Genomic DNA, 26,439 nt, shown 5'->3' with positions numbered 1-26,439 from the left:
TTTGGAAATTTCCAATTTTTGTTTGTTTAAAAAATAATTACCTTCTCAGCATTTACCTCCCATAATATAATATGTTGATGTCTGTTATTTTCACTATATGCCAAAGTATATAGCCCTCTTGGCTAAATATTTTTGCATTCCTTGAAAAATTCAGATTTCAGATAAATAACATTTAAATTTACCGCTTTTTTGCCCCAAAATGGAGGAGCATTGCGGTACTTAATCTATTTAGTGACTTTAGTGGGAGCACGGCCAGCTCCATTAACTACATACGGCCGTCCCATTTTTCAAATTTCCATTAGGCAAATTGTTTCTGCAGATCTGTCAAAATCGCCCCTTATACAGTGACATCTATTGATTACTAGTGTTATCAAACACGACATTTTTGGTCAGGTTTGTTGATTTTCATTGTCATGTATGTCAGTGAATCGTCGATGTCCAACGTAATTGAACTAAAAACGGTTTGTAAATAGTAATTTTAATCAATACTACTCTTGAAAATCGCCTTGAATAGTACACAAATATATTATAGGGCACTAAATTACAAAACCAAACAGTTTTATTGAAATGCTTACAAATTACTAAAGTCTAAAACGACAAGTACCTACCAAAACAACAGTAAGGGACTTATTAAGGAACATAATTTCGTGAAAATATCTTGGACAATACGATCACAAATGTATATTTACATTATTTATAATTTCAGTACTTTTCTATGTAATGGCTTTTGGCGTAATTGTAAATTCTTAACCATGTCCGTTTTTTCTAGACAAATATTGTCAAGAACAGGCTTCACAGTTAGATTGATAACCATACTAGACAATTTATCCTTGTGCAAGGGGCAACAAAATAACGAATTTTCCTTCAAATGAGGATATAAGCACTGAAATGCTTGATATAATGGCATTTTATATTTTAAAAAAGGTGAAATTTCTTGCATAATGTCAGCTATTCTCTTAATGATTCCAACAAAAGTTTCGTTAGGATATGTTAGACCTCCACGATCTTGCAAGAATATCAAACGGAGCAAAGGCCCTGGAAGTGTTGTGGAAACTAATGGTGATACACACACGTCACACTTTAATTTATCATTCAGTTTCTTAATTATGTAACCTGCTAGGAACGCTACTGACGCAGAATATATTGTATTGTTAGCAGGCATGTTTGTCTTCAAATTTTGAATTTTCATTCTTAACTGAAAAGGTAATACCATATCTTCTATATGTTGTTCTACTACCTCTCTTATCTTTGATGGGGCTGTACTCACAAAACTCATAGTTTCAGAAATATTTGCCGAGATGGAAACCTTAACAATGCCACAACGTAATATTTGACGTAGGGCGTACTCCGCCGCCCTTGCGTCTGTTGCATCATTAGACCCTCCTCTCAGGCGTACATGGGAAAACATAGCTTCAACAGCATCTGAACTGAATCCCCTTGTTAAAACGTAGTAAAATCCAACTTGTTTCAGCAAGAATTTTATACAAAGGCATGTACTCTTGGCGGTGAATTTTAAGGCCTCTGCTGTTTCTTCTGATAAGCCAGACAATCTGTCTCTTGAAGAACTGCTTTGCACATCGTCGATGTAATTAGGAAGTGTTACATTTAACCACTCTAACCTTTGGTCTGATACATCTGCATAAGGTGCAACCGTGCTGTCTCGTGAACGGATATAATACGTTCTACTAGACACGTGGATTTGGAAAAACTTATACATGTTTTCCAGATAACTAATAGTGGCGTCGACGTTGCAAAACCTCGGATCACCTGCTTCCTTCAAAAACTTCAAAGATGCCGTTACTGATGGTGAAAATATTTGAATGGCTCGCAGCACATTCATTTTCTCAAAATTCGAAGGGTACAAATGCTTCCTGGTTAGGTACCTTACAGGTTTAACAGGCAAATCTTTTTGTAACTCGTACAATTTTTTCAAATATGTAGATGAAATAACACCTTCGGAAGAGGACATTTCCCTGTCTAAAAATAAACTCCTCGCATTCTTCACTGCATGACAGTAATCGTAGCTCAAAAACAAAGGTATTGATGGCAGAACAGGGTGAGAAATATAATTCTGAAGAGATCCATTTCCCAACTTTTTAAAAAGTGCAGTATTTGCCGAAAAGTTATCCGTCACCAGTCTCAACACAATAAATCCACTTTCACTCAAAAGTTGTAAAACCGAAATAGTAAGCGCATGAAAATCATTTGTGGATAAAGATTTATGAAAAAAATATCCCGCTGGGATGGTATATTTCGTCGACAACCCATGGACAACGTAACACAACATCTTATTTGCGATTTGGGGACGTTGGCCTATTTCGTGGGAACCACAAGTATCCAAGCCATAAATATGATCATCAGTTCTACTATACTGGATTCTTTCTTTAACTGACATATCGTCAACTATTAAAGAACACACTCTTTCAACCGGTACTCTAAAATTTTGGACTTCAGCCTCCAAACGTTGTTTTATTAAGACATTTTGGCCTTTGTATTCACCAAGAAACCTTGATAAAGTACTTTTCGAAGGAACTTTAAACAAATTCGTGTGACAGAATCGGTAACCTTTCGGAGAGCAAAATCTCCATATAATTGACATTCTTAAGGTTTGCTCAGACCATCTCGGTTTCTGCTTAAAGTGGTTTTTTAATAAATCCAACAGAAATGCCGCCTTTTCATCACCAGCTCCTGCATTTCTTACTAATTTAGTGATAAGCTCTACATTTGGAGAGTTTTCGCTTTTCTGTTGCTTCAAATCTTCAATTTTTGACAAACATTGATGGTATTTTTGTGTGGTTCTTTTCAATTTTTGAGTTAACACTTTACAGTGGTACCGCAGATTTTGAAGTTCTTTTAAAGAAATTAAATCAGCTTGTACATATTTTTCAAATCTGCAAGGCAGGACAGGAAATTCAGGTTCTGGAGATGTTTCAACCTTTAAGCAATATAATTTCGAATTTTGTAAAATAATATAATAATAATTTTACATCAACAGTGGGTACAGCTTCTTTATTCAGCCGGTATCTCCTGTTGACAAATTTGAGACAGCCTTCTTCAAAGTGATTTTTACAGATTACAGAGTAATCATTAATATTTGTCTAAATTAAGGAAGAATATGTGAATTTTTACATTGATATTCAATATTCAAATTTACCACAAACTTTATTAATGACGTCTAACCATTTGGCTCTTAAAGTATGTTCCGCTGGAAACTGAAACAGCGGAATGTCCGTACTACCACAAATAAAGCACTTTTTAACCATTTTCTTTAATAATGAAAGAGTTTAATCAAATATTTAAATTGACAATTCGTGGATTTGAATTTGACAGTGTTTGACAGTTCTCCGATAGATGACGCCAAATAGAGGGCGGTCATGGCATGCTTTTTAGGAACAACTTTTAGAAAAAATGGGACGGCCGTATTTAGTTGATGGAGCTGGCCGTGGTGGGAGCTTAAGATGACCGCCACCATGTGGTAGTTACTTGTACTATTTGCGCTATCGACTGACGTTTGACATGACATTTGACGTATATTTCCCCTCATCTTTCAAAAAGATGTCACAAAACCTAACCTATAAAGCTGACATTTATGACAACTTGCATTCAAGGACATTTTTACGCAAATTTCATTCATTATTGTGGACAGTTTCATCATAGTATCCAGTAGACGGCGCTAGGAACTTTAAGCTCCCGTGGCCTTCTGGGATCTCTTCGAAAAAAGACCATTTTAAACTCGGAGTTCGCAGACCTGTTGCAAGGTGTGACTCTAGTTTCGACTTTAGTGATGATTCTATTAGCCAAATACACTGACGTCATCCGAGGTCATCAAGATGGCAGCGTTTGACAACTAGCCGGTTTTCTCATAAGAGTAAATGCTAATATTTTCGGAATTCATTTAAATTTGAGAGTGTGTCAACTATGTTTTTATAGTTTGGTAAGTTTGTTACAGTTTCTAGACTGTGTAGATATCTGTAAAACGCACCATAACGTTTGAATATCCTTAAAAAATAATGTTTTCCAATGTGATGTACAGGTTAACTTCGCTGCATCTTATATTATTCGTTTTGCAAATTAATTCTGTGTTAATGTACATCAATGTTTTTTAAATACACTAGCATCTTAATATTATAATATTTTGTATTTTAGGAGAAAATGCCTAAATTTTGTGCTGTTGTGGGTTGCGCGAATCGAAGCACCAGAAATGCGGACAAATTTTATTTTCTTTTCCCAGCAATTAGCAACAATAAAGGTAAATATATACAGGATGGGGAAAAAAGGCGGAAGTTTTGGTTAAAAGCCTTCAAACGAGTACAGTAACTATCTATTAGATTTACAGTTTCTAATAAATTACTACATTTGTGCTCTTTTAGGTAAACCTACAGATTTGTCGGATGTGGATCACCCTGATTATGTTCCATCACAAAATTTAGGATATCAAAATAAATCTACTCATAATATTTGTAATGTTGAAAGACACAGTCGTTTAAAAAAGAGAAAACTGAATAAATGCCTCTAGACTTTTGAATGCACGAATTTCATTGTGGGTTATTTTACTTATTCCAAAAATAAAAAAGTTTAGAATGGTATTCATTGTTATGGTAGGGACATCGTCTAAACACAAATTAAAATCACTTGCACTCATTTTATAAGGATCTACGCCGTTTAAATTGTTTAACTTTTGTACATATCTGTTTTTCTCTTTGACGGAAAGACATCGTGCATAATCACTTAAATTATCCATACTTTAAAAACAAATCACATACCTTCATCTACACCCGGCACATTAACCTCAAACGAAAATATTAATTTCCGATTTACCGCTTAAAACACACGGATGTATTTTGGGTGACGAGGAATTCAGACCAAAACAGCGTTCTGTATTTTTATTTTTATAATGTATTTTTAAACTCAAACCGCCAATAAAAAGCACCCTGATACACAGGAAAGATATGAAAGAAGCTATTCACGTGTTAATTTTCTAGATAAATACCCACACTTTTAAATAAAATGCGAAAATGTTAACATTGTCGCTTATGGAGTTTCACGGCGCTTGTCAAACGCTGAGTTCCCGCCACAGCGTGACGTCACGTGTTATTGGCTAATTAAAGATGGTAATTATGACGAACCGAATGAATTAATAGAAATCGGAGAAATACAGTACGTTCTTGGCCCTTTTTTTTGATTATGCAGTATATACCGGGTGTCTGGAAAATGGCGGATTAACTCTCCGCTACGCTCTTAACAATCAACTGGTGAGTCTGGGAAAAATAGTACAAAAATCCTTCTCACATTTTGGGTGAGTTATAATGATTTTAAAATTGCTTCTTTTGCTACGTTTAACAACTAAACCACTCATTCATTATCGGAATAACTAGTAGTAAAACTTTTAGTTAATATTTTTCTCGCCCATGGCCATGTTTAATTACCATTTCAGTTAGAATGCACAAAGATATGGCTGTGTTGTTTTTGTAATAATTTGATAAATTTCCATTTGGCAACAATGTTTGCCTGATATAAAGCCAAGGTGGATTTCGGTCAGCATCGTTACTAGGAAACCAGAAAGTAAGCCGGAGGTATTCACGCATTAGGTGTGTACAGTGTTGCCAATTTTACTTTTATAAAATCACGTTTTTTTCGTTATCTGCATTATAAAGAATTTTTTTATTATTTTTTTGGGACTCCCGAAACCCCCGTATATAACGTACTGAAGAGTTAATCCGTCGTTTTCCAGACAGCCGGTATTTATGACGTAACTAGACGGGAAAGAAATATCGATAGAAAAAATAATATTCCTGTGCATTGTTTTGATCTGCAAAATGTTCTGAACTGTCCAAAAGCAGAAGTAAGTTCATTCTATTACAAAAGTAAATTTTCTATTTACAACATGACGACTCATTTATCGAGTACGAAGCAAGTATACTGTGCTGTTTGGCCAGAATCTTTGTCAGGACGAAGTGGAAGTGATATAGCCAGTGCTGTTTTTAAAATATTGAAAGCTGTTGTGTCAGACAACCCAAATAAGTATTACAAATCTAATTCTATGGAGCGATATTTGTGTTCCACACAAGAAGAACATAATATTGAAAAAAATACTTTTCAGTTTTGAACGCCCGGGCATTCTTGTGTCCAAGAAATTGATGCAGTACATAGCTGCATCGAAAGAGTGCTTTTAAAAGCGGAATATTGTTCCCCATAAGGGTTGTTAAGATTGCTTAATATTATAAATCGTAGCAAGCCATACAAAATTATTGAACTGATAAAAGCGACTTTTTTGATTTTAAAGCCTGCGCAGTCAGATTTAACTTTTCCTTAGTGTCTTTTGGTAAAATCTGTCAATTTGAATTTTCCAGACCTCTTTTTCTTCTAAATTAGAAAAGAGCTAACGATACAACAATAAACATGGTTAATTTGAAGCAAGCTCCTGTAACGAGAAAGCAAAATAAAAGTCATCTAGGAAATGTACGACCGCCGAAGATATTAAAAATTTCGCTTGAACTGACAGCAACAAAAATTTGTGCCATCAAGTCGATGTTTAAATGAATGCCTCAAGAGGGGGTCGAATGTTATGAATCAATATTATTTAATAAAAAAAAGTGAAATAACATTCTAATAACACAGTTGTATGATAAAAACAAATTAAAATAAAACATTTTCAATAACAAACTTGTATGTATTTTTTTTCCTTAGTTACAAAGCTTCATTGAGCAGCAGTATAACTAAAGTAGTGGTTACGTTTATTACTAAAAACTCAAAAATATCCAAAACATTCACTTTAGCATTTTATTGTACATAAAAATTCTTCACTCACAATTTACATACCACTTTTCTCACAACAGCAAAAATGCACATACAACCTTGTAATTCTCAAGTAAAGTTATACATATTTAACAATTAAAACAATGACTGATATATTGCTGTGAATTATACAGCTTTAAAGGAGAATCTTGGGACGATTTATCACTCGAGGACTTCACTGTTCAAAACTAAATACGTTTGCGAAGAGTGCGATTTCGAAACGAATCTGTTGTTAAAGTGGGGTTAACATAGTTCAGAATGTTCCAACAAAGCCAAAGCCCAAGACTTTTAGAGAAGACAATTTGCCAGTGGTTACTGCATGTAAGAAATTCACTGTTCCCAGGACGAGTGTAAGAAATAGATTGGAGGGCAAAACCTTGGATGACTGACGACGAGTAGGGTCTGACTGTGTTTTAGGTCCAGAAGTAGAAAAAAAATTGCTCATTTGGATACTTGATTATGCTGCTAAAGGGTTTCCGCTTAATAAGGATAGTTTATTATATTCAGTACATAAACTAATACAAGGGTGTGTAATATCGATCAAAAATTTTTCAAAAAACACCAGGACGAAAAAGGTTTAATGGTTTTTTAAGACGTCATCCGTAAGTTAGTCAGAAACACTCATAATTTATAAACAAAGCAAGAGCTGCTGTCACGGAAGGCGGTACACGACGCTGGTTGAGAGAAACCAAAAAACTATTAGGTTATAATCGAGATGTGTTAAACCATCCCAAACAAATCTTTAACATGGATGAAAAACCCGTTTTTCTTTCACCTAAAGATACACTTGTTCTTGGGGCAAAGGGAAAAAATGTATGACATTGGAACGTCTGACAAAGATAATGTAACAACATTGATTGCAGTTAATGCAGAACGACTAATTGCACCTCCATTTACAATTTATAAGTTTAAACGTTTACCGTGAACATATGCAGAAGCAGCTCCCAAAAATTGGGGTATTGGAACATCGGAGTCCGGTTGGATGCAAAGTAAGCAGTTCTACGAATATTTGGCTAATGTTTTCATAACTTTTTTGAATTTCAATGCGATTCCTCGACCGGTCATTGTTTTCATTGATGGACACGTTTCTCATTTGTCATTACATCTTAGCAATCTGTGTCGTTCAAACTATATTATTTTAATTTGTTTTCCACCAAATACCACATAATACAACCCCTCGACGTTGCATTTTTTTTTAAACAAGCCTGAAGTAAAATTATACGAAAATGGCTTATTGAACATGATGGCAGAAGTATTCAGAAAAAAGATATTCCTGAGGCCTTAAATTCCTTTTCCACTTTTCTAAAACTTGAGAGGTGAAAATTTAACAAAAGCCAACACCCATCGCGATCTGGGTGTCCTCTTTGACAGCAAATTATATTTTATAGAACATATCAATGACTGCGTGACAAAAGCTTACCGATCATTTGGTTTTATAATATACCGTAATTGTAAGGCTTTCAGTAATATACAAGCATTGCTAACTATATATTTTTCTCTAGTAAGATCTAGATTAGAATATGCCGCAATTATCTGGTACCCTAACTATCAAGTACATATATTTCACATATAGAAACGATACAAAAAAAGTTTTTGAAATTACTTGTTTATTTGTGTGACGGCATCTATGCTCCTCAGGGGTCGGATCATACTACCTATGTTGTTAAAACGATTGCATTGTAATTTTTTAAGCACACGTCGTTCAATTCAAACTGGAAAATTTCTATAGAATATCCTTAATAACCAAATTGATTGCTGTTATATACTTAATAGAATCACATTTTTAGTACCCAGAATAAATTCTCGGAACAGCCTTACATTTTACTGTTCTACATGTAGAACCAATACATTACTACGAGCCCTAACAACTAAATATTGGGACACAGACAATTTCTCAAAAAAATCCGGTAGATATTTTTGATATCATTCAATTCGTTTGGACTAAATGCAAATTTTGCATGGGCATCTATTTTGGCAGAAAGTGAGGTATTTTGCAAATTAATAAATTTTCTTAGAGCGCAAAAATTGTCACCTAACTAAAAAATGCGCAATTTTTGCTGACATTTAAATGTTGGGACACCTGAGAAAATTTGCTAAGTATAAAATCGAAATACAAACGTAGTAGCTGGTAAATGCTGCCATTATTATAGGGATCGTAGTATTTCATGCTAGTGTTGGTTTTATTTAGAAAAAAATAGTTAGCGGCGGGCTAGTTTTAGTAAAAGTTCTGAAAATAATTTCTCAGTACCTCAAGGGAAAATCGCTAAGAAAAAGTGAAGATTTGTTCCAAATAGTTTAGTCGTCGATGGTAAATGTCGTAAAATATTACGCAGACAGAGGTACCATCGGAATAAAAGGTAAAATTCCCGGTAGGCCACTACTTGTGAAGCCGCGTGATCAACGACAACTGATGAAAATTTATAAAAGTGAACGACGGACTACTTCAAGAGAAATTACTACTTGCTGGAATAGCGATAACCAACTAAATTTTTCAAGACAATATTGTCGCGAATGCATACACAAATCAGGCCTTGGTTTTTACATTGTAAATCTTAAATAAAGCTATCTTTGATTGACTTTATTATTTATTTATATTATTTTAGGCTAAAGTAAAACCACAATTAAAAACTGCCCACAAGAAAAATCGGTTAATATGACCAAAATAAAAATTGGAGAAAAGTAATATATATCGCAGAGTCCAAATTTGATGTCTGGGTGAGATAATAGTAGAAAAAGAGTTATTGAAATAAAAAGGAATTTTAATATGGATTATCTCAAACAAAGAGTCAAGTTTGCAAGCGGAAAAATGGTTTGGGGGTGCATGTCTATTAACGGAATTTAAAGACCAGTTAACAACGTTCATGGAAGGGAAATTACAAATTCAAACAAATATCAAGAGACTTTGTAAAAAAATATTAATAACTACTGAAGCAGTCTATCCTGTTGATATTTATATTTTTCAACAGGATGATGCTTCAAGTTACACACCTACAACACTTATTACAAAGAATAATAATAGAAATGTTTGCCCTGATCATCGAATAGCCCAGATCCTAATCTAGTAGAGACGGTATGGCATGAAATAAAAAAATATTTAGGAAATCATCCATCACAAGCGATTGTCAATCTTCAACGGGAAATTTAGAGAGTGTAGGATACGGTAACAACTCCTGTGTATTGTAGAAAATTAGTTGAAACTAAGATGACAAGAATTCCTGCAGTTATTAAGGCAAAAGGAGATATGACCAGTTACTGAATTTGCTGTGTCCCAATATTTATGTGTCACAAAATGTTACGTTGTTTTAGAGTTTTATGTCACTGTTTGAGTTAGAAATCAGTTTCTGTTGTGCTGTAAACATCAACAGTTTTGCAAAACGAATTAATTTTAAAATTTTAATTATCTAAAATAAATTACATTTTTGTTAAAAAGTTTGGTGATTTTTTTATAAAAATTTTTTGGTGTCCCAATATTTAGTTGTTAGGGCTCGTAGAAGCGCCAGTTAGTTTAATGTGCAATCACTTTAACTTGGTTAGGTATCATTGTGACATTAATTACGATTCTTTAAAACACTTAATTGACATTACCATACACATTCTAGAAACTTAAGTTTATTATTTTTTATTATGGTTATCTATTATTGTATTTATTATTAATTTAGAATAGGAGTACGTTACCTTATTTTTTTGCCTTTTAATTTATCTTTTTGTTATTTTATTTTCCTGTAATTGGGTGGTTGTCTAACCCGTTGGAAATAAATGCATTATTATTAACAATCTGATAAAGGCCCCAAAAATCAAAATCATCATCGTCGTCGCTAGACGACAATAATAAATCCACAACAACAAATTTCTCTTCTCGAATCAAATGATCCATATAAGTGTTTTTTGCAGCTATAATTACTTTTCCGCTACTTTTCAATTTATTTTCCTTCCTAAAAGCAACAGCAGGCTGACAAGTGACAGTAATACTTCAAACAGCACTGAGCTACGCGAGGTCTAGGAGCCGGTGTAGATTTTTCTGAATTCAGTGCAGAAAATGACATTACAGGGCCGCAAGTGGATAAGTGGAACATGGTACACCCGACTCGGGCGATACCGAATTTCAAGTGGAACATAAAAATCTGCTCTAATGCGCACTAGTGCTGCAAGTGGAAAACGCTATGAAGCTAGTAGGTGAATGGTTCTACAAATTGTGTAGGGGGAATTCACGAAAGTCGGTCTGAAAACCGTTACCGGGATTGCAACTTGCAAACAACTTGCAAGTGGATACCGACATTTCGATAAAGTAATTCACGAAAAAATTGCAACTTACCAGCAAGCTAACGGACCTTATTGTACCGATTACTATGTATCCATGGAAACCAGATAAATAAAATTTCAAACAACTTCAAAGCATCTTCAAAGTTTCAAACATGTAACTGTTATACAGTGCCAAATACAATGAATTATAAAAAAAATGGGTCTTGGAGTGGAAAAAGACGGTGAACGAGAAAACGCAACCCGAATTTTACGTCCCCAGAAATAGAAACACTAAATTGCTCGGAAAACATATCTATTTGGTGAGCTCAAGGGGCCTATCTTTACACAAGCGACTCGAGATCGTGCATGGACAGCTGTTGCAGAAAAAGTAAACGCTGTATCGCCTGTGCTTAGATCTATACAAGATCTGAAAAATAAATTTGGCGATTTATAAACACGCACAAAACAATAGGAGAATCAGTTATGTCGCGAAGCACGGAAAACAGGAGGTGGCCAGAACCCAGCGGACAAATTGACAAAATCGGAAGAACTGTTTTGTTTTTATATAGGAATAGACAGCATTGAAGGCAAAAAAAAATTGTGTTAATGAAATTTATATTTTATATTTTTCTAGGCATCAAAAAAGGCTTTGATATAGAAGTTCCCTCGAGGTCTTCTTACGCATCTGAGTCAATTGAATACACACCATCGTGTTCAACTCACGATAAAGACCTTGGAGATACAACTTACCAGTTTGAACTTATTGCACCACCATCACCGTTCACAACGCCACTTACTACAAATACGGAAGAACGTAAGAGAGATTTGTAATGTGATGCCAAAATTATTACAGCATAATTTCTTTACAGAAGAAGTGATTACGTCAGCAAGTACACCAAAGCAACGCACAACTTAAAAAAAAAATTGCTGGGAAACATCGGTTGTACGGATTCATGAACCGACATCAAGAACTAAGTATTAGAAAGCCTGAAGCGACCAGTATAAATAGGATTCTGGCCTTGAATAAGACTGAAGTCACACGTTTCTTTAGTAATCTGGAATCTGTAATGACAAAATTTAATTTTGAGCCCCAAAACAGATTCAATTTGGACGAAACAGGATTTTCTACAGTTCATGTGCCAGATAATATTATTGCTCTTAAAGGACGGAAGCGTGTTGGTGCAGCGACTTCATGGGAGAGGGGCAAAAATGTGACAGCAATTTGTGCAATGAGTGCTACAGGCATGTATGTGCCTCCTTTATTCATTTTTCCGCGACAAAGACACTCTCCGCAGCTAGAACGTGATGGGCCACCGGGAGATATTTATACATTTTCAAAAAATGGGTGGACTAATGAGCAAATATTCATAACATGGCTTGAACATTTCATAAAATTTACAAGTCCTACTACAGAAAAACAGATTTTGCTCATTATGGACAATCATCATAGTCACGCTACATTGTGTAGGAGAGGAAATTATTATTACGATGGAAACATTTTTTTTTTTAACAATAACCATTTTTCTAACTTTACTAAAATGTCAGGATTGAACATAATTAAATCATAAACTCACTTTTAAGTCGTCAGAGATGATATCTGGATAATCACAATTAATTCCTTGTCAGTTAGGCCGGTGTCGAGGTGAATCGGTTTTATCAACAATTACTCAACCTGGAAAACTGCAAAGGGGGGTGTGAGCCATCGATCCCCAAGATTGCCAGATGCAATCTGCGCAAGATGTCCGACTGACAACTCTGTCCGCCACAAACAGACACTTCCCCCGCCACAAACGGGAGGCTATCCGCAGCAACAGATAGTTCACACAAAAACGGGTAGTACCGGACTGTGCAATGGCAAGGGGGAAAAGTACGCGCCCTCACCCGCCCCAGATACTACCCCGAGTTGCCAGTTAGGTAACACAGGAGGGTGGACAGCTAATTAAATTCCCAGTAAACACGAAACATTTATGAAACATTACGAAACATCCCAAACGCGTATAATTTGAAACGTTCCAGTGTAACATTTCATAAACAAACGTGCAACCTAAATAGAAACGTTTCAGGCACATTTTTGCTGAAACGTTTCTCAAACGTTCCTCTTGAGACGCATTTAAAACATTCTTCAGAGCGCTTGCGCACTGCAATTTTGACAGAGGAGTATTTTGTTATTGCGCATCGTGCTAGAACGACGGATTCCCGCGAAACGTTCGTGTTTTGTGAAAAAATAAGTACCATAAAGGTTCTTGAATCGGTATTAGTTTATCGTATTAACGTATAATAACCTACTGTATATTAAAGGTACTATTTTTATTAGTACATCATATGTATATGTGATTTGCGTAGTTGTAGCGTCAACATATATGTCGGAACAACATGTCGCAAGAGGAAAAAGAATTACTTGAAGAAAGGCATGTAAGTAGCTTATTCTCTAATCGAACAAATAAACTTGTGGTCAGTAAACGGCATCTCCGAAGATTAGTACGTAACAATATTTGCAAGCCATACACCCACGGATCCACAAAGAGTACAAGTACTGATTTAAAATAAGTAGCCAAATTTGCAGTGTAAAACACCAAAATAAATTCAACGTGCAATTGTGTAATCATCTTGATCCCGCAAAAAATATTCCATCGGCAAATTGTTACAGTATTGCTGTTGCCTCATCCGTTGATGACACGTATTGTGAACGTCGGCGATTTTCGCCGCCGCAGAAATCAACACAAGAAATAAATAGCTTCACATCTGACTTTACTCTTAATAATGAATTGCCATTTCTTGACACTCATGAAAATCCAGCTCATGAACGCCCGAATAATACTTTCGTGAATGATATTCGTAATTGGATACTTCAATACCGAACATTGCTCTCTCAACAAGCTATTAATGATTTGCTGCAAATTTTAAGACAAGGTGGTTACAATTTACCCAAAAACGCTAGAACTCTATTGCAAACGCCCAGATCATGTAATATTATTGATGTACTTGAAGGACATTATTATCACTTCGGGGTTGCGCGTGGAATTTTAAATAATTTAACTGATGTCCAGACAGTAAAAGAGAACGATATTTTAAAACTCAGTTTAAACATAGATGGGTTGCCACTGACTAAAAGCTCTACTAGTCAATTTTGGCCCATATTATTATCAATAGAGTCAAGATTATCGCCTCCATTTATTTGTGGAATATATCACGGTATGAAAAAACCAAGCGATGTTAGTCAGTTCTTAAATGACTTTGTCCAAGAATTCAAATTTTTAGAGCTAAATGGTTTAGAGGTTGGCAAAACAAAAATTTTTCCTAGGATTTCTAAGATTATCTGCGATGCTCCTGCCAAGGCATTCATTTTAGGTGTCAAGGGTCACACAGGCTACCATGGTTGTACGAAATGTATTGATCAAGGCGAGTACATAAATGGCAGAGTAACTTTTCAGAGTTTGGTTTCTCCGTTGCGCACAGATGATTCCTTCAAAAACAAAGAAGATGATGATTTTCATTTGTATAATAGTCCACTTGAAAATTTAAACGTAGGACTTGTTAGTAACGTATGTTTGGACTACATACATCTTGTGTGCTTAGGTGTGATGAAACGGCTAGTACTTTTTTGGGTGAAAGGTAAAAAAGATGTTAGAATTCCTGACTCGAAAATGGCCATTTTATGTAAAAACATCTTGAAGCTTAAAAAAGTTATACCTATAGAATTTGCAAGAACTCCTAGAAGTCTTCTCGAAGTCGATCGTTTTAAAGCAACAGAATTTAGACAACTGTTGCTGTATACAGGACCAATAATATTAAAGGATGTTTTACCCCGAGACAAATTTTTACATTTCATGTCGTTACACACGGCTATTCGTTTTCTGTGTTCACCTGAATTGTATCTTAAATATAACAACTCAGCTTGTGATTTATTACGTTATTTTGTAAAAAATTTTGGTGCATTATATGGGAAGGAATTTGTTTCTTATAATGTACACAATTTAATACATTTGCCAAATGACTGCTTGCTTCATGGTAATTTGGATGAATTTAGCGCTTTCAAATATGAGAATTATTTATACAATATTAAAAAAATGGTCAAAACTTCACGTCGACCATTACAACAAATTGTTTGCAGGCTGACCGAAAGACTACAATTAAATGAGAAGACTGGTGTCAGTTATCCCCAACTAGAATATGAAGTAGAAAATCAACTGAATGAAAATATTACATGCTTTAAGAAATTAAAATTGAAAAATTTTCAAATTATAATAAATGACAAAGATAACTTTGTCCTTTTAAGTGATAACAGTATTGTTCTGGTTCCGGTTCGTAGGACCAATGTTTTTTGTAATTGTTGATACGACCATGTATGGTCTTCCGAATTGTACCTTGATATTGCTCGAAGGACCTTTGTTTGTTATAATTGAAATAATGGACAGCGTTCGGTTTTGATGTTTAATGTAGGACGGTTACAGAAGTACTAAAATTACAGAGCTATTTACAAAAACAGGTAAAGATACCCAAAAGGGTCAGTGGCCGCTTCCGGAAATGCAACATCCCGCCGGCCTTGAAGGGTTCTTCAATATTAATCTGTACAATTAAGAAAAAACCATGACAAATGAAAAAAAATGAAATATACAATAGAAGTGAACACTATTCAATTGGTAAAACGCACACTTTGTTTATTGCACGCTTCACTATACCGCTAATTGTTTTCAGTTATAATATATTAAGTGCATCGCAATGTTATCGATAATTTTGAGCAACAATAACTCGAATGCTTGTTGCATTGAAAACGCACGAGTGCTTTAGCACGAGTGCATTTTTCTTAGGCAACAAGCATGAGAGATTATTGTTGTTCAAAATTATCGATTTCATTGTGATGCACGCAATATATTCAACAGATTATTGCAAGAACAAACATTTTAAAAATAATTTTATAATGATTTACGAAGTAGTTTGGTGTGCGATACTATGGCGACGCAAGTAAATAAGAACAGCCATTTTGCAAAATTTGTGTGGGTTTAAAAAACCATGTCCAATTTTCGTTTTGGTCGTAACACGCCAAAAGAAATTGATGATTCTATTACAAACATTACGCCGCTAAATACGAAGAACTCACGAAATTCAATCTGGAGGCAATTTGAGAAGTTTTGCGGTGAACGCAAATATGTTTTTGATGGAAACACTTCCACGGAAAAACTAGCATTCATCCTCAAAGATTGGGGGTACAATATGAAAAAAGTCGATGGTAATGACTACAAAGAAGCAGTAATAAAAACGATGTGGAATGTAACGGCAAAGCAGTTGCAAGAACTGTATTTCAATAAATTTGGTATAAAGTTTGATCCTTTTGTTGACCTGGAATTCAAGGGTAGTAGAAATGCACGCGACGCAAAACGCCGGAACCTACAAATACAACCGGAAAAACGCAAAACTAGTTCCTCAATTTTGACTCTAGAAGAATACAACAAGATTCTAAAGATTTATAACGAAGACACGCCAGATGGTTTACAGAAAATGTTTTTTTATGTGGCTGGATTAGAATTAGCTTGGAGGGGATGTGAAGGTGTTAACGTTACTATCAAACATTTTAAGGAAGAAAGTGATAATTGTGGTTTGCCTACGGGGCGAATAGAATACAATTGTATTTTTTCCAAAACAGCTCAAGGAGGTAGCCATAAATTAACAGACAGCAAATGGCTTGCAACAAACACCACAGATCCTAGAATTTGCCCTGTTAGGTAATTAAATACTGTTTCAAATACAAAATAATAATTATTTTATTATTTAAGGCTCTACAAAAAAATGCTGAGCAAGAGAGGTAAACATATAACCACCGATCGTTTATTTTTAACGCCAAATCCTGCATGGAGAGAACCTAGTTCTGTAGGATGGTTCAAAAATTCACCCGTTGGAAGGAATGAAATGGGGAAATGGACAAGAACCGCCGCAGAAGAAATAGGCATCGACATAAAGAAAAAGAAGATTAGTAATCATTCATTACGGTCAACTGCAGTGTCGCAACTTGCAAAAGCGGGAGTCGGTGAAGAACAGCTTATAAAGATTACCGGTCATGCCAATACTTTCTCCATCAAACCATACCTTCAGCTCGATGGAGATCATCATTATCAAATGATTGACAAATTACGCGCCAACTCAACGGCTATGGAAGAGTCTAATAACAAATCCACAAATTGCGCACCGTCTGCTTTGGTACAAATGTCTAAAAATATAGTTACTACTTCACCAAGCACACAAACCCCTGTAAATTACTACAACTGTACCATAATTAATTACAATTCTTAGTTTCATAATTAAATATTTGGTTAGTAACCTCTTGTTTTTTTTTGCAATTAACTGGTACTTGCTTATCTTATAGTTGGCACATCTGGCTAGTGATAATTATCGGTAGTGGTAATTGCACAGTGTGCAATTATCACGTAATTGTATGCTGATTGGTTGAATTTACAAATATTGACGCGTTTGATTGGTCAGTTGACATCATGTGACATGTGAGTGCAATAATCACGGAAACTACCCGCACATGCCCGTCACTGCCCGGATGGAGCTCTTGAATTCGGCCCATCTTCCACGCAAGCGGGGGCAGGTTGTCCTCCTTGAGCACAACGAGTGCTCCCGGTTGGAGTTCTTCCTTCGACGCCGCCTTCCACTTCGTGCGTTGTTGCAACTCGTTCAGATATTCTAAAGACCAGCGTCGCCAGAAATGCTGTTTAATTTGTTGAATGCGCTGCCAATGATTTAGTCGATTGGATGGAACATCGACCAAGTTTCTTGAGGCAACGCAATTAGTGGACTCCCGATTAAGAAATGGCCAGGAGTTAGAGGTGATAGGTCGTTGGGGTCATTTGAAAGGGGTGTCAAAGGACGAGAATTCAAACATGCTTCGATTTCAACTAATAGGGTATAAAACTGATCGTAATTCAGCAATGCGTTTTTCGTCACTCGACTAATGTGGTATTTTGCTGACTTAATACCCGCTTCCCATAAACCGCCCATATGAGGGGATCTACTTGGTATAAAATGCCAGTGAAGATTTTGCTTTTCTAATTTATTGGTTAGTTCACCGAAAGCTTGTGATTGAAATAAATTACTTAATTCGTTATTACTGCCTACAAAATTAGTTGCATTGTCCGAATACATGTTAAGAACCTTGCCACGACGGGCTACCATGCGATTAAGAGCACTCAGAAATGTTTGACTTGAACAATCGCAAACTAATTCAATGTGAATTGCCTTTGTGGCCAAACAGATAAAAAGAGCAATATATGATTTGATTGATTTTGAAGTTCGTAAAAAACCATTTTTGATAAAAATGGGACCAGCATAGTCGACTGCGCAATTGAAAAATGGTCTAATTGTTTGTTGTATTCGAGCTCTAGGTAAATGACCCATCAATTGATTAAGGGAAGTAGGTTTTGCCTTAAAACACGGGACACATTGCCTTAAAACACTCCTTACGGCGTTACGCCCGCTCAAAGGCCAAAATTGTTGTCGTACAGTGGCTAGTGTGCATTGACTTCCTGCATGTTTTAGTTGCCTATGTATGTCTGTTATTATTATTTTGGTAATATGATGGTTTCTTGGGATTACATAAGGATGTTTTTGTGTTTCTTGTAAGTCAGAATTAACTAGTCTGCCGCCTACTCGGATTAGACCATGGTTATCTAAAAATGGGTTTAATGAAAGTAACTTACTTGGTTTATTAACCTGCCCGTTACTGGTTAATTGTGCAATTTCGCTAGAAAATACTTGTGTCTGAAGCAGTTTAAGTATACATCGCTTAGCATTTTCAATCTCCTCAAATGTAAGTGGTTTCGGTTTTTGCATAGGTAATCTTGCGTTGTGTTTAGGTTGATTAAGCTGGGTCTGTTTTATCAGAGCATTGTGTTTGAACCTCAAAATCCATGCTACAATAGTTATTAATTTCTTAAATGAGGAAAACCTATATAAAATTGAATAATCAGTTACACTGTGCGTTTGTGCGGCAATCAGTGTAGTTTTCCTTTCTGGAACATCGGATAAATTATATTGAGGAGTTGTGGGCCAATATAAATTATGTAATTGATTTAAATTAACCCCATTGGATGAACTTGTAGAACTGTTGAAAACCACTCGCACCTTGGTGCTAATACTTGTTTCCTTTATTACTGGATGGTGACTAAGATAAAGGCGATTTTCTTTCAGAGGGTCTGGGGTATTTACTACCTCCATGTGTACCAGTTCAATGTATTCGGTCATAAATTTACTGTAATCATTATGAAGCTTAGGAGCTTTCACCAACCGCCTTTCTAATGAGTAAAATTTTGAAAGAATTCCGTTGAAAGAATTACCTGGCTCCAGGTGGCAGTCTTTAAAGGGTAGTTTTACTATAAACCTACCGGAAACATCTCGTTTGAAGTTTGCCGAAAAATGATTTTCGCATAATTGTTCTTCCTTGGAGAGAGGCTTACTCATGGGTATTTCCTCAATTTGCCACAATTTAGCTACCTGAGTTTCTAATGAATTAACTGCCACATTGCATGATACCTGTTTAATCCTTTCCGGAATTTTAAGTTTACCACCGAAAACCCAACCCAGTTTTGTTTCTCGGAGGGACGGTAAATCTGTACCAAAACTTAATGAACCGGCTAAAATTAGTTCCCAAAAAACTTCGTTGCTAATTAGCAAATCGACAGGTCTAGATTTATGAAATTCAGGATCCGCCAACTGGATATTATTTGGAATTTTGAATATTTTATGCGAAAAATTGAATGGCGGGGTGTTTCTTGTGATCTGCTCTAAAATTAAGCAATTCAGCTGTGTGGTAAATGAACTAACTCTGGACTTGATTGTAACGTTTACACTATTGTTAATAATTGTAGGAGATGAATTCTGAGGGTTAATTCCAGAAATTTGCACCTTAGTCGGTAAGTTATCCAATTCAAGTCTATCAGCTAAAGATTTTGTAATAAAATGTGACTCCGATCCTCCATCTAATAAGGCACGACAGAAATGATAATTATCATACTTGTCTTTTATGTATACAAGTACAGTTGATAACAGTACTTTAACATCCTTTACTTGCGAACCGAAATTTGTTAAAGTGGTGCTAGTTTGAGGTTCTACTGTAGGTTCAGTTGGATTGTCAAAATGCAGAAGCGAATTATGTTTTTCTTTACATATTTTGCAAGTATAAGAAGATCGGCAAGAATTTAAAGAATGCGATTTTAAGCAATTAACGCACAATTTTAATTTGTTAATCTGTGACCGACGTTGCTTGACAGCTAATTTTAAAAATTCTTCACAATGATAAATAAAATGATTACCCTTACAGTGAGAACAACTTAATTGATACTTGTTTGCGATATGAACAGATTTGTGGTTGACGGGCCTTGTTTTTGGATTAAATTGTTGTGTTTTAAATAACTTATTGGATTCTAATGACTCCAATAATTGATACCTTTTCGTTAAAAATGCTTTCATTTGAGCCATTGTTGGCAATTCAGTTCCTACTAATGAATTTTCCCATTCTCTAGTTGTAATAAAATCGAATTTAGTTGTTACTAGATAAATTAAGATTGGGTCCCAACTTTGAACTTCTAATTTCAATGCTTCAAGAGCTTTCAAATTTGAATTTAATTTATCTGTAAACATGCGGAGTGTGTTAGCAGAATCTTTTGTAATATTAGGTAAATTGAACAATTCACGCATGTGATTTTTGACTAAAAGATTTTTGTTTTCATAGCGTTCTTTTAATAATTCTAAAGCAACTTTATAATTTTCATTGTTGATACACAAATCGGAAATTATATTACCAGCTTCTTTTTTAAGGCATGATTTTAAATATTGTAATTTTTGGACATCACTTAATGTTTTGTTGTCGTGAATAAGTGATTCAAACGTATTATAAAAATTAGGCCACTGTGTTATTTCACCATCAAAATTTGGAATTTCTAATGTTGGTAATTTAACTTGAATATTATTAGTAGGTTGTAAATTAGGATTTGGTGATATCGATCTTCGTGAATCGGGTTGAAATTTGGAAATAAGATGTTGTGAGCGTGTGATTACTCTATAATATAAAGATTCGTATTGTTCACGGGGATCACTAAGAGGTTCTGACGAAGTGCTCTCTTCATCAGTTTGGCCAGTAGGGAAATTTTCTAATGACTCGATAATTATTTGCAATTTATCTAACTCGTCTAATAAAGGCTTAATGCGTGTTAGTCTGTATTTAAGTTCTACAACATCATGTTCAGAGTTAACATTATTTAAGAAATTATCGTACCTATTGAGCTGGTTAATGATTATTTTTTGTTGATTCTTACTGTGCTGTAACTTTTCTATCATTTTGGGAGGCATATTAGCGAATAACGAAATGCAGTATTATTGATCGCGAAATCGAAATCGACACTTATCGAATTCTCGAATTATGGATTGGATAGGAAGTGAAATGATGGAGTCCACTAACCTTGACTCTGGTTCTGGAGATGGTGTTCCTCCTGCCGTCCTGCGGGATTGATTGCGGTGGTAACTCTCCGCCGAAGATGCTGTCCAAATTTGAAGTTGATTCCAACTCGGTGCAACGTGGTGGTGATCCTTTTGTAGGAATGCTGCCCACTGCTGCCGTCGCTTCCAGTTGATGATAATGATGTAATGATGTTGATTAGCGAAATGTATTTCTGCGCGATTTGATCCAACCCGGCTCGATATGGACCAATGTTCTGGTTCCGGTTCGTAGGACCAATGTTTTTTGTAATTGTTGATACGACCATGTATGGTCTTCCGAATTGTACCTTGATATTGCTCGAAGGACCTTTGTTTGTTATAATTGAAATAATGGACAGCGTTCGGTTTTGATGTTTAATGTAGGACGGTTACAGAAGTACTAAAATTACAGAGCTATTTACAAAAACAGGTAAAGATACCCAAAAGGGTCAGTGGCCGCTTCCGGAAATGCAACAAGTATATTTTGTGTCAAGTATATTGCTAAAAATTTCAACAATAACATTTTTCTTTATGGCAAAAAATTATATCCGCTATCATCATTGTACACTGAACCTTGCAATTCTCAAGAATTTTTTAATATAGTAACAACACAAAACCATTTATCTCAAGATTTGTGTAAGATACAGTGTGACGATATTAAACAAAAATGCCTGAAGTATATCATCAATGAAGAAACGTTGGTTTTTATACCACTATTGCATAACGAGAAACAATAAATCACGTTCATCAGGTTCGTACTTGTTAATCTAATTATCTTTTAATTATAAATTTATTTTGTATAAGACGAAACTGGTGTGTATGCAGTAAAAAATTATGAACTAAAATTTGTACTGGTGTCACGAAAAACTAGGGCAGCTATTTATAACATACTGTTGTAATATTTTAGAAAATTTTAAGCAGCATCACTAAGGTTGTAAAGTCTTTGTGATTTTACGGTTAACCATATATGCTTTTGCTGTTATTTATTAAGTATTTGTAAAAAGTATATTGGCCGAAGTTTATTTAAGGCATAAATAAAATTAATTACATTTTTAATACCAGCTAAAATTTCATAATGCTGATGAAAGAAATAGTTTTTACGCTAACAATTCCTACTTACAGTAGTCTTATCATTATAATTATCGTTTTAGTCTTCGTTTCTTTTTATTTGATTTGCTACTTAGATCAGCCCAGAAGTAAAACTACGATTGTGGGATATTTACTTACAACTAATAATATTTAAACATCATTCGTACAGCAATTGGTGTTTCATCAGAAATGGAAATAATCATTATAGCACTAAAATAGTGCTTGTTCTCTCTCGTTAATTTGTCGTTCCAGTGGACTGTTGTTGAATTCACCAAGGACGACGATTATCGGGAAATATCCTGCATTCCCAACAATTGGGTCTTCAGCAAAAACGACGAAGTATTTTCGTTTTGGCCGAAGAGGAATATACGAAAACATATCAAAAATGCAACTCCCCCATAAAAGCAATGGGACGTTTGGCCGGCAAGGGTAATGCTTAAAAATAGCGGTATGCATATTTTTTCGCGTTGTTACGTACTGTTTTTAACATTTTAATTATAGTATCATATAAGGAAGCTATTTCCTTTGAGAAAAAAAAATGAAAAGGTAACTGAGTCAGAGGGAGAAGAAGTTCGTTCCAAGAAACGCAAACGAAAGGCAATTTGTCTTAAGGATTTTATAACTGATGTACTAGAAGAAGAGGAAGATGATCAAATTCCACCTCCGCCAAAAATTATTAAAGGTAAAATAGTACATAAAGTTTAAGTATGTCGCTTTAATTTTTATATTGTGTGGAAAAAACCGTTTGTGTTTCAGCACCACCTTCGCCAGCTACGACAGTGCCTTCACGATCCCTAAATGATATTTGTATGTTAAAAACGAAGTGTGTTGTGTAATTTTTTATGTTTCATGATTTTAGTATTTGCCAAATCCTATGGTGACATTGCCACTACTTCTGGTGATACTTGTACGATAGATGACTAATAGAGTACGGTGCCAATCAATAAATTTCGGACACTAATGTCATTTCATTGTCATGAGTCTAATTTAACTACATGCAAATTTTGACGTGACAGTAAATTTGAAGTCCGAAATTTATTCGCCGGCCTTGTACATCTAATCGTTCATTTATATATTTGTTGTTCTGTTTTAGTATCAGTAAGAAGCTTGGAACGTAATAATAATGATTCACCTGCGACCTGTAGGTAGATTACAATATCAAAACGTCGTACTTTAAGTTTTTAATTTTGTAGTATCGTTAGGTTCAGAAGTTAATACTTCTCCACAAGACTCCTTAATCATTACTGAACCATGTAATGTTGATGGTAAGTTTAAATAAAATTGAAACTGAAAATTACACATAGCTATTATATTTGTAGATCAAATTGTAGACAAACTAAATGAAATTATAAGAAAAACCACTCGGGTAGAAATTATGGTGAAAAGATTATTACAAAAAATTAGTAATGATCCTACACATACCCCATTACATAATACTGACAGTATTAGTAATACATGTATACAACCTTTTACAAAGTACCGGCTGTTATGTGAATACGAAGAAAGATTAAAATCTGGCGAGGACGCCAGAAAAGAACTGGTAAATATGCAATATCTAATGTGTTCATACGTATATATTTAAAATTTAAATCAAATAATTAGGACAACATTTTCCGCTTATGTGGAGGCAACTCCACTAAAGAAAATATAAAAAGGGGTTTGCGCCGCATATTTGATGATAAATTGGCTCGTAAATGCTCTTGGCTGGGTAGAAAAAATAATTTTCAAGTGTCTAACTTGATCATTATGGATGTACTAAAAAGTAATAATATGTATGTGTTTATTATTTTTATTGATTTAAAGTACATTTTAGATGCAGTTCGAAAAAATTTTCCGTTATTAACCGACAAAATATTTGAATTAACTGTTTCTACATGGCTGAGACAAGCAAATCTTCGCTTCACGAGAAAACTTGAGAAATAGTTGTATGTATAACTTTAACTTCCTGTCAGTATTTTTTTATATTTTTTGTATTTTGTTTTATTTTAACTGTGCACTTTGTAAGTTACTTTTGTTTAAAATTACCATATCATATATGTAATAAATACATATTCCAAAAAATTGAGTAGTATTATTCAGTGTTTATTTTATTTATTAAAAGAATTTTTTATTTAGTTATTTATGTATGTTTGTGGATTTAATGAATTCTACTAAAAGATATTAAAAAATAATATTTTGTTGAGGTCGTGATAAAAGAAGCCCGTATTTCGAACCCCAAACCAAATTTCAGTAGGTAAGTATATATGATAATATAATCCACATACACATATGTATATATGTCTAGTATTAAATTATAGCATAGCTATTAAAAATATACAGGTATTAATTTCTTGGTGAAACATTCTTGATACCTAAAAAGATGTTTTATACAAGATGTTTCAAAGCTGTTTTAAAAACGTTTCACATGAAATGTTTCAAAGAGGTTTCACATGAAACGTTTCAAATGAAACATAATAAGGGTAGGACATTTTTGGTTGCCGGGATGTTCCAGAAATGTGTCCAGGCTCTGTGAGAAACGTTTCATGTTTCTGAATGATTGTTTTTGACACATTTCAGACACATAAAAAGGTTTACTGGGTTAGCTCGACATGTCAAGGCTCATTTCACCGATTATTATATTCTCAATTTCTCTCAATTTCTGTTAACATTATTTGACAACTGACTCGGTACCACTTATCAATAATCAGGTCAAATACAGCAGTAATGATAAACAACGGACTCACCGAATTATTGCAGATTATCCAATTAGATTTAATTATGATTAGCAGTACGGATTACACCCTTGTGAAATCTCGCTCACATCACCACACCCTCAAGAACCGATAACTCAGTGATAACACTCACCTCAACACTTTTCGATCAACCGTACCATGGACCTGTTAAATTCGTCTTAATCGGTACGCGTCCGTTTTAAAACTGTAATCTTTATCCAGGCCTTTTTAGTTACACCCTCTCAACAGAAACACAGCCAACCAATCAACCCCAATCTGGTCTATTTTTTTTGGGTCACCGATATGGTTTCTGTTTTCGCCTGCGACTGCGATAATCTCAGATTTGTTTCGCTCAAGTGTAAGTCGCTGGACCACCTGCACCCCTGCACCGCAGGCCATTAGTAGGCGTGTGAAAGGACATAGGCCATTCCCCAGTTTCTGGGAAATATATATTTTTACGAGCCCCAAATTAGCATGCAACTCTTAACTGCATGCTTTTACACCCCAAATATAAAAAAAAAATATGAAGAGAAACACATGTTAAGTACAAACCTATTTTACAATTGGAAGCCTATGAGATGGCCAAAAAGAATTATATAACTATGTTGAGTATTCCTCCGCATTCGTCACATCGTCTACAACCTTTAGATGTAACGGTTTTTGGTCCACTAAAAAACAGCTTACAAAAAGGAATGCGATATGTACATGAAATCTAGAAACATGGTTAAAATAACTCCATACGAAATAGCTGGACTTTTTAATAAAGCTTACTCAAAGATAGCATCTATTGACAAGGGAATATCTGGCTTTAAAACTACTGGAATGTTTCCTATGGACCCATCTGTTTTTTCAGATGAAGATTTTGTTCAACTTGGCCAGAACGAAAGTAATGACAACACAACTAACGTGGTAAACACTGTTAGTCTTTCGGAAACAACTGCTACAGTTACTTCACAACCAGTGTCTTCCGCTCAAGAGGCGCTGCAAACAACAACCACCTCTCAACAACCCGCCAGGGACCAATCATCACAACATGATGTGCAGAGAAGAGATTCGGCACAACCTTCCACAAGTTTCGCCATATCTTAAATGTTTTAAGTCCTCCCCCAAACACATCAGCAAAATCAACAAAAGGTAG

The 26,439-nt window shown here is 34.9% G+C and overlaps 2 protein-coding genes and 1 long non-coding RNA gene across 3 annotated transcripts; all 3 read left to right on the top strand.

Moving 5' to 3' along the window:
- Window positions 1–418: 418 nt before the first annotated feature.
- LOC135143257 (uncharacterized) lies at window positions 419–1,298 on the top strand. The gene is made up of 4 exons (XR_010282718.1): window positions 419–717; window positions 770–924; window positions 976–1,203; window positions 1,279–1,298. It is a non-coding gene; the product is annotated as an uncharacterized LOC135143257 (long non-coding RNA).
- A 14,440-nt stretch (window positions 1,299–15,738) lies between these two features.
- On the top strand, window positions 15,739–17,346 carry LOC135143345 (uncharacterized). The gene is made up of 2 exons (XM_064075201.1): window positions 15,739–16,754; window positions 16,806–17,346. Exons 1-2 carry the CDS (start codon window positions 16,045–16,047, stop codon window positions 17,317–17,319), a joined length of 1,224 nt encoding a protein of 407 aa, XP_063931271.1. The 5' UTR covers window positions 15,739–16,044; the 3' UTR covers window positions 17,320–17,346.
- Window positions 17,347–22,576: 5,230 nt separating this feature from the next.
- On the top strand, window positions 22,577–24,640 carry LOC135143211 (uncharacterized). The gene is made up of 10 exons (XM_064075089.1): window positions 22,577–22,711; window positions 22,843–22,929; window positions 23,092–23,272; window positions 23,347–23,397; window positions 23,450–23,497; window positions 23,684–23,731; window positions 23,784–23,855; window positions 23,910–24,130; window positions 24,193–24,352; window positions 24,404–24,640. The coding sequence occupies exons 1-10, from the start codon at window positions 22,577–22,579 to the stop codon at window positions 24,511–24,513; spliced, it is 1,113 nt and encodes a 370-aa protein (XP_063931159.1). The 3' UTR covers window positions 24,514–24,640.
- Window positions 24,641–26,439: the final 1,799 nt, after the last annotated feature.

This window comes from Zophobas morio, unplaced genomic scaffold (genome assembly GCF_036711695.1).
Source record: "Zophobas morio isolate AGI-343-1 ecotype UQ-CSIRO unplaced genomic scaffold, CSIRO_AGI_Zmor_V1 ptg000058l, whole genome shotgun sequence".
Classification (NCBI taxonomy): domain Eukaryota; kingdom Metazoa; phylum Arthropoda; class Insecta; order Coleoptera; family Tenebrionidae; genus Zophobas; species Zophobas morio.
The sequence above is the reverse complement of the archived record's forward strand: the minus strand, read 5'-3'. Positions and strand labels throughout refer to the sequence as shown.

Excerpts from the sequence above, each read along its gene's own strand:
- LOC135143345 (XM_064075201.1), top strand. The coding sequence starts at position 16,045 with ATGTCCAATTTTCGTTTTGGTCGTAACACGCCAAAAGAAATTGATGAT. Across the intron at positions 16,755-16,805 it reads CCTAGAATTTGCCCTGTTAG|GCTCTACAAAAAAATGCTGA; the intron begins GTAATTAAATAC and ends TTATTATTTAAG.
- LOC135143211 (XM_064075089.1), top strand. The coding sequence starts at position 22,577 with ATGCTGATGAAAGAAATAGTTTTTACGCTAACAATTCCTACTTACAGT. Across the intron at positions 22,930-23,091 it reads TCTTCAGCAAAAACGACGAA|TATCATATAAGGAAGCTATT; the intron begins GTATTTTCGTTT and ends TTTTAATTATAG. Across the intron at positions 23,856-23,909 it reads TGAACCATGTAATGTTGATG|ATCAAATTGTAGACAAACTA; the intron begins GTAAGTTTAAAT and ends TTATATTTGTAG.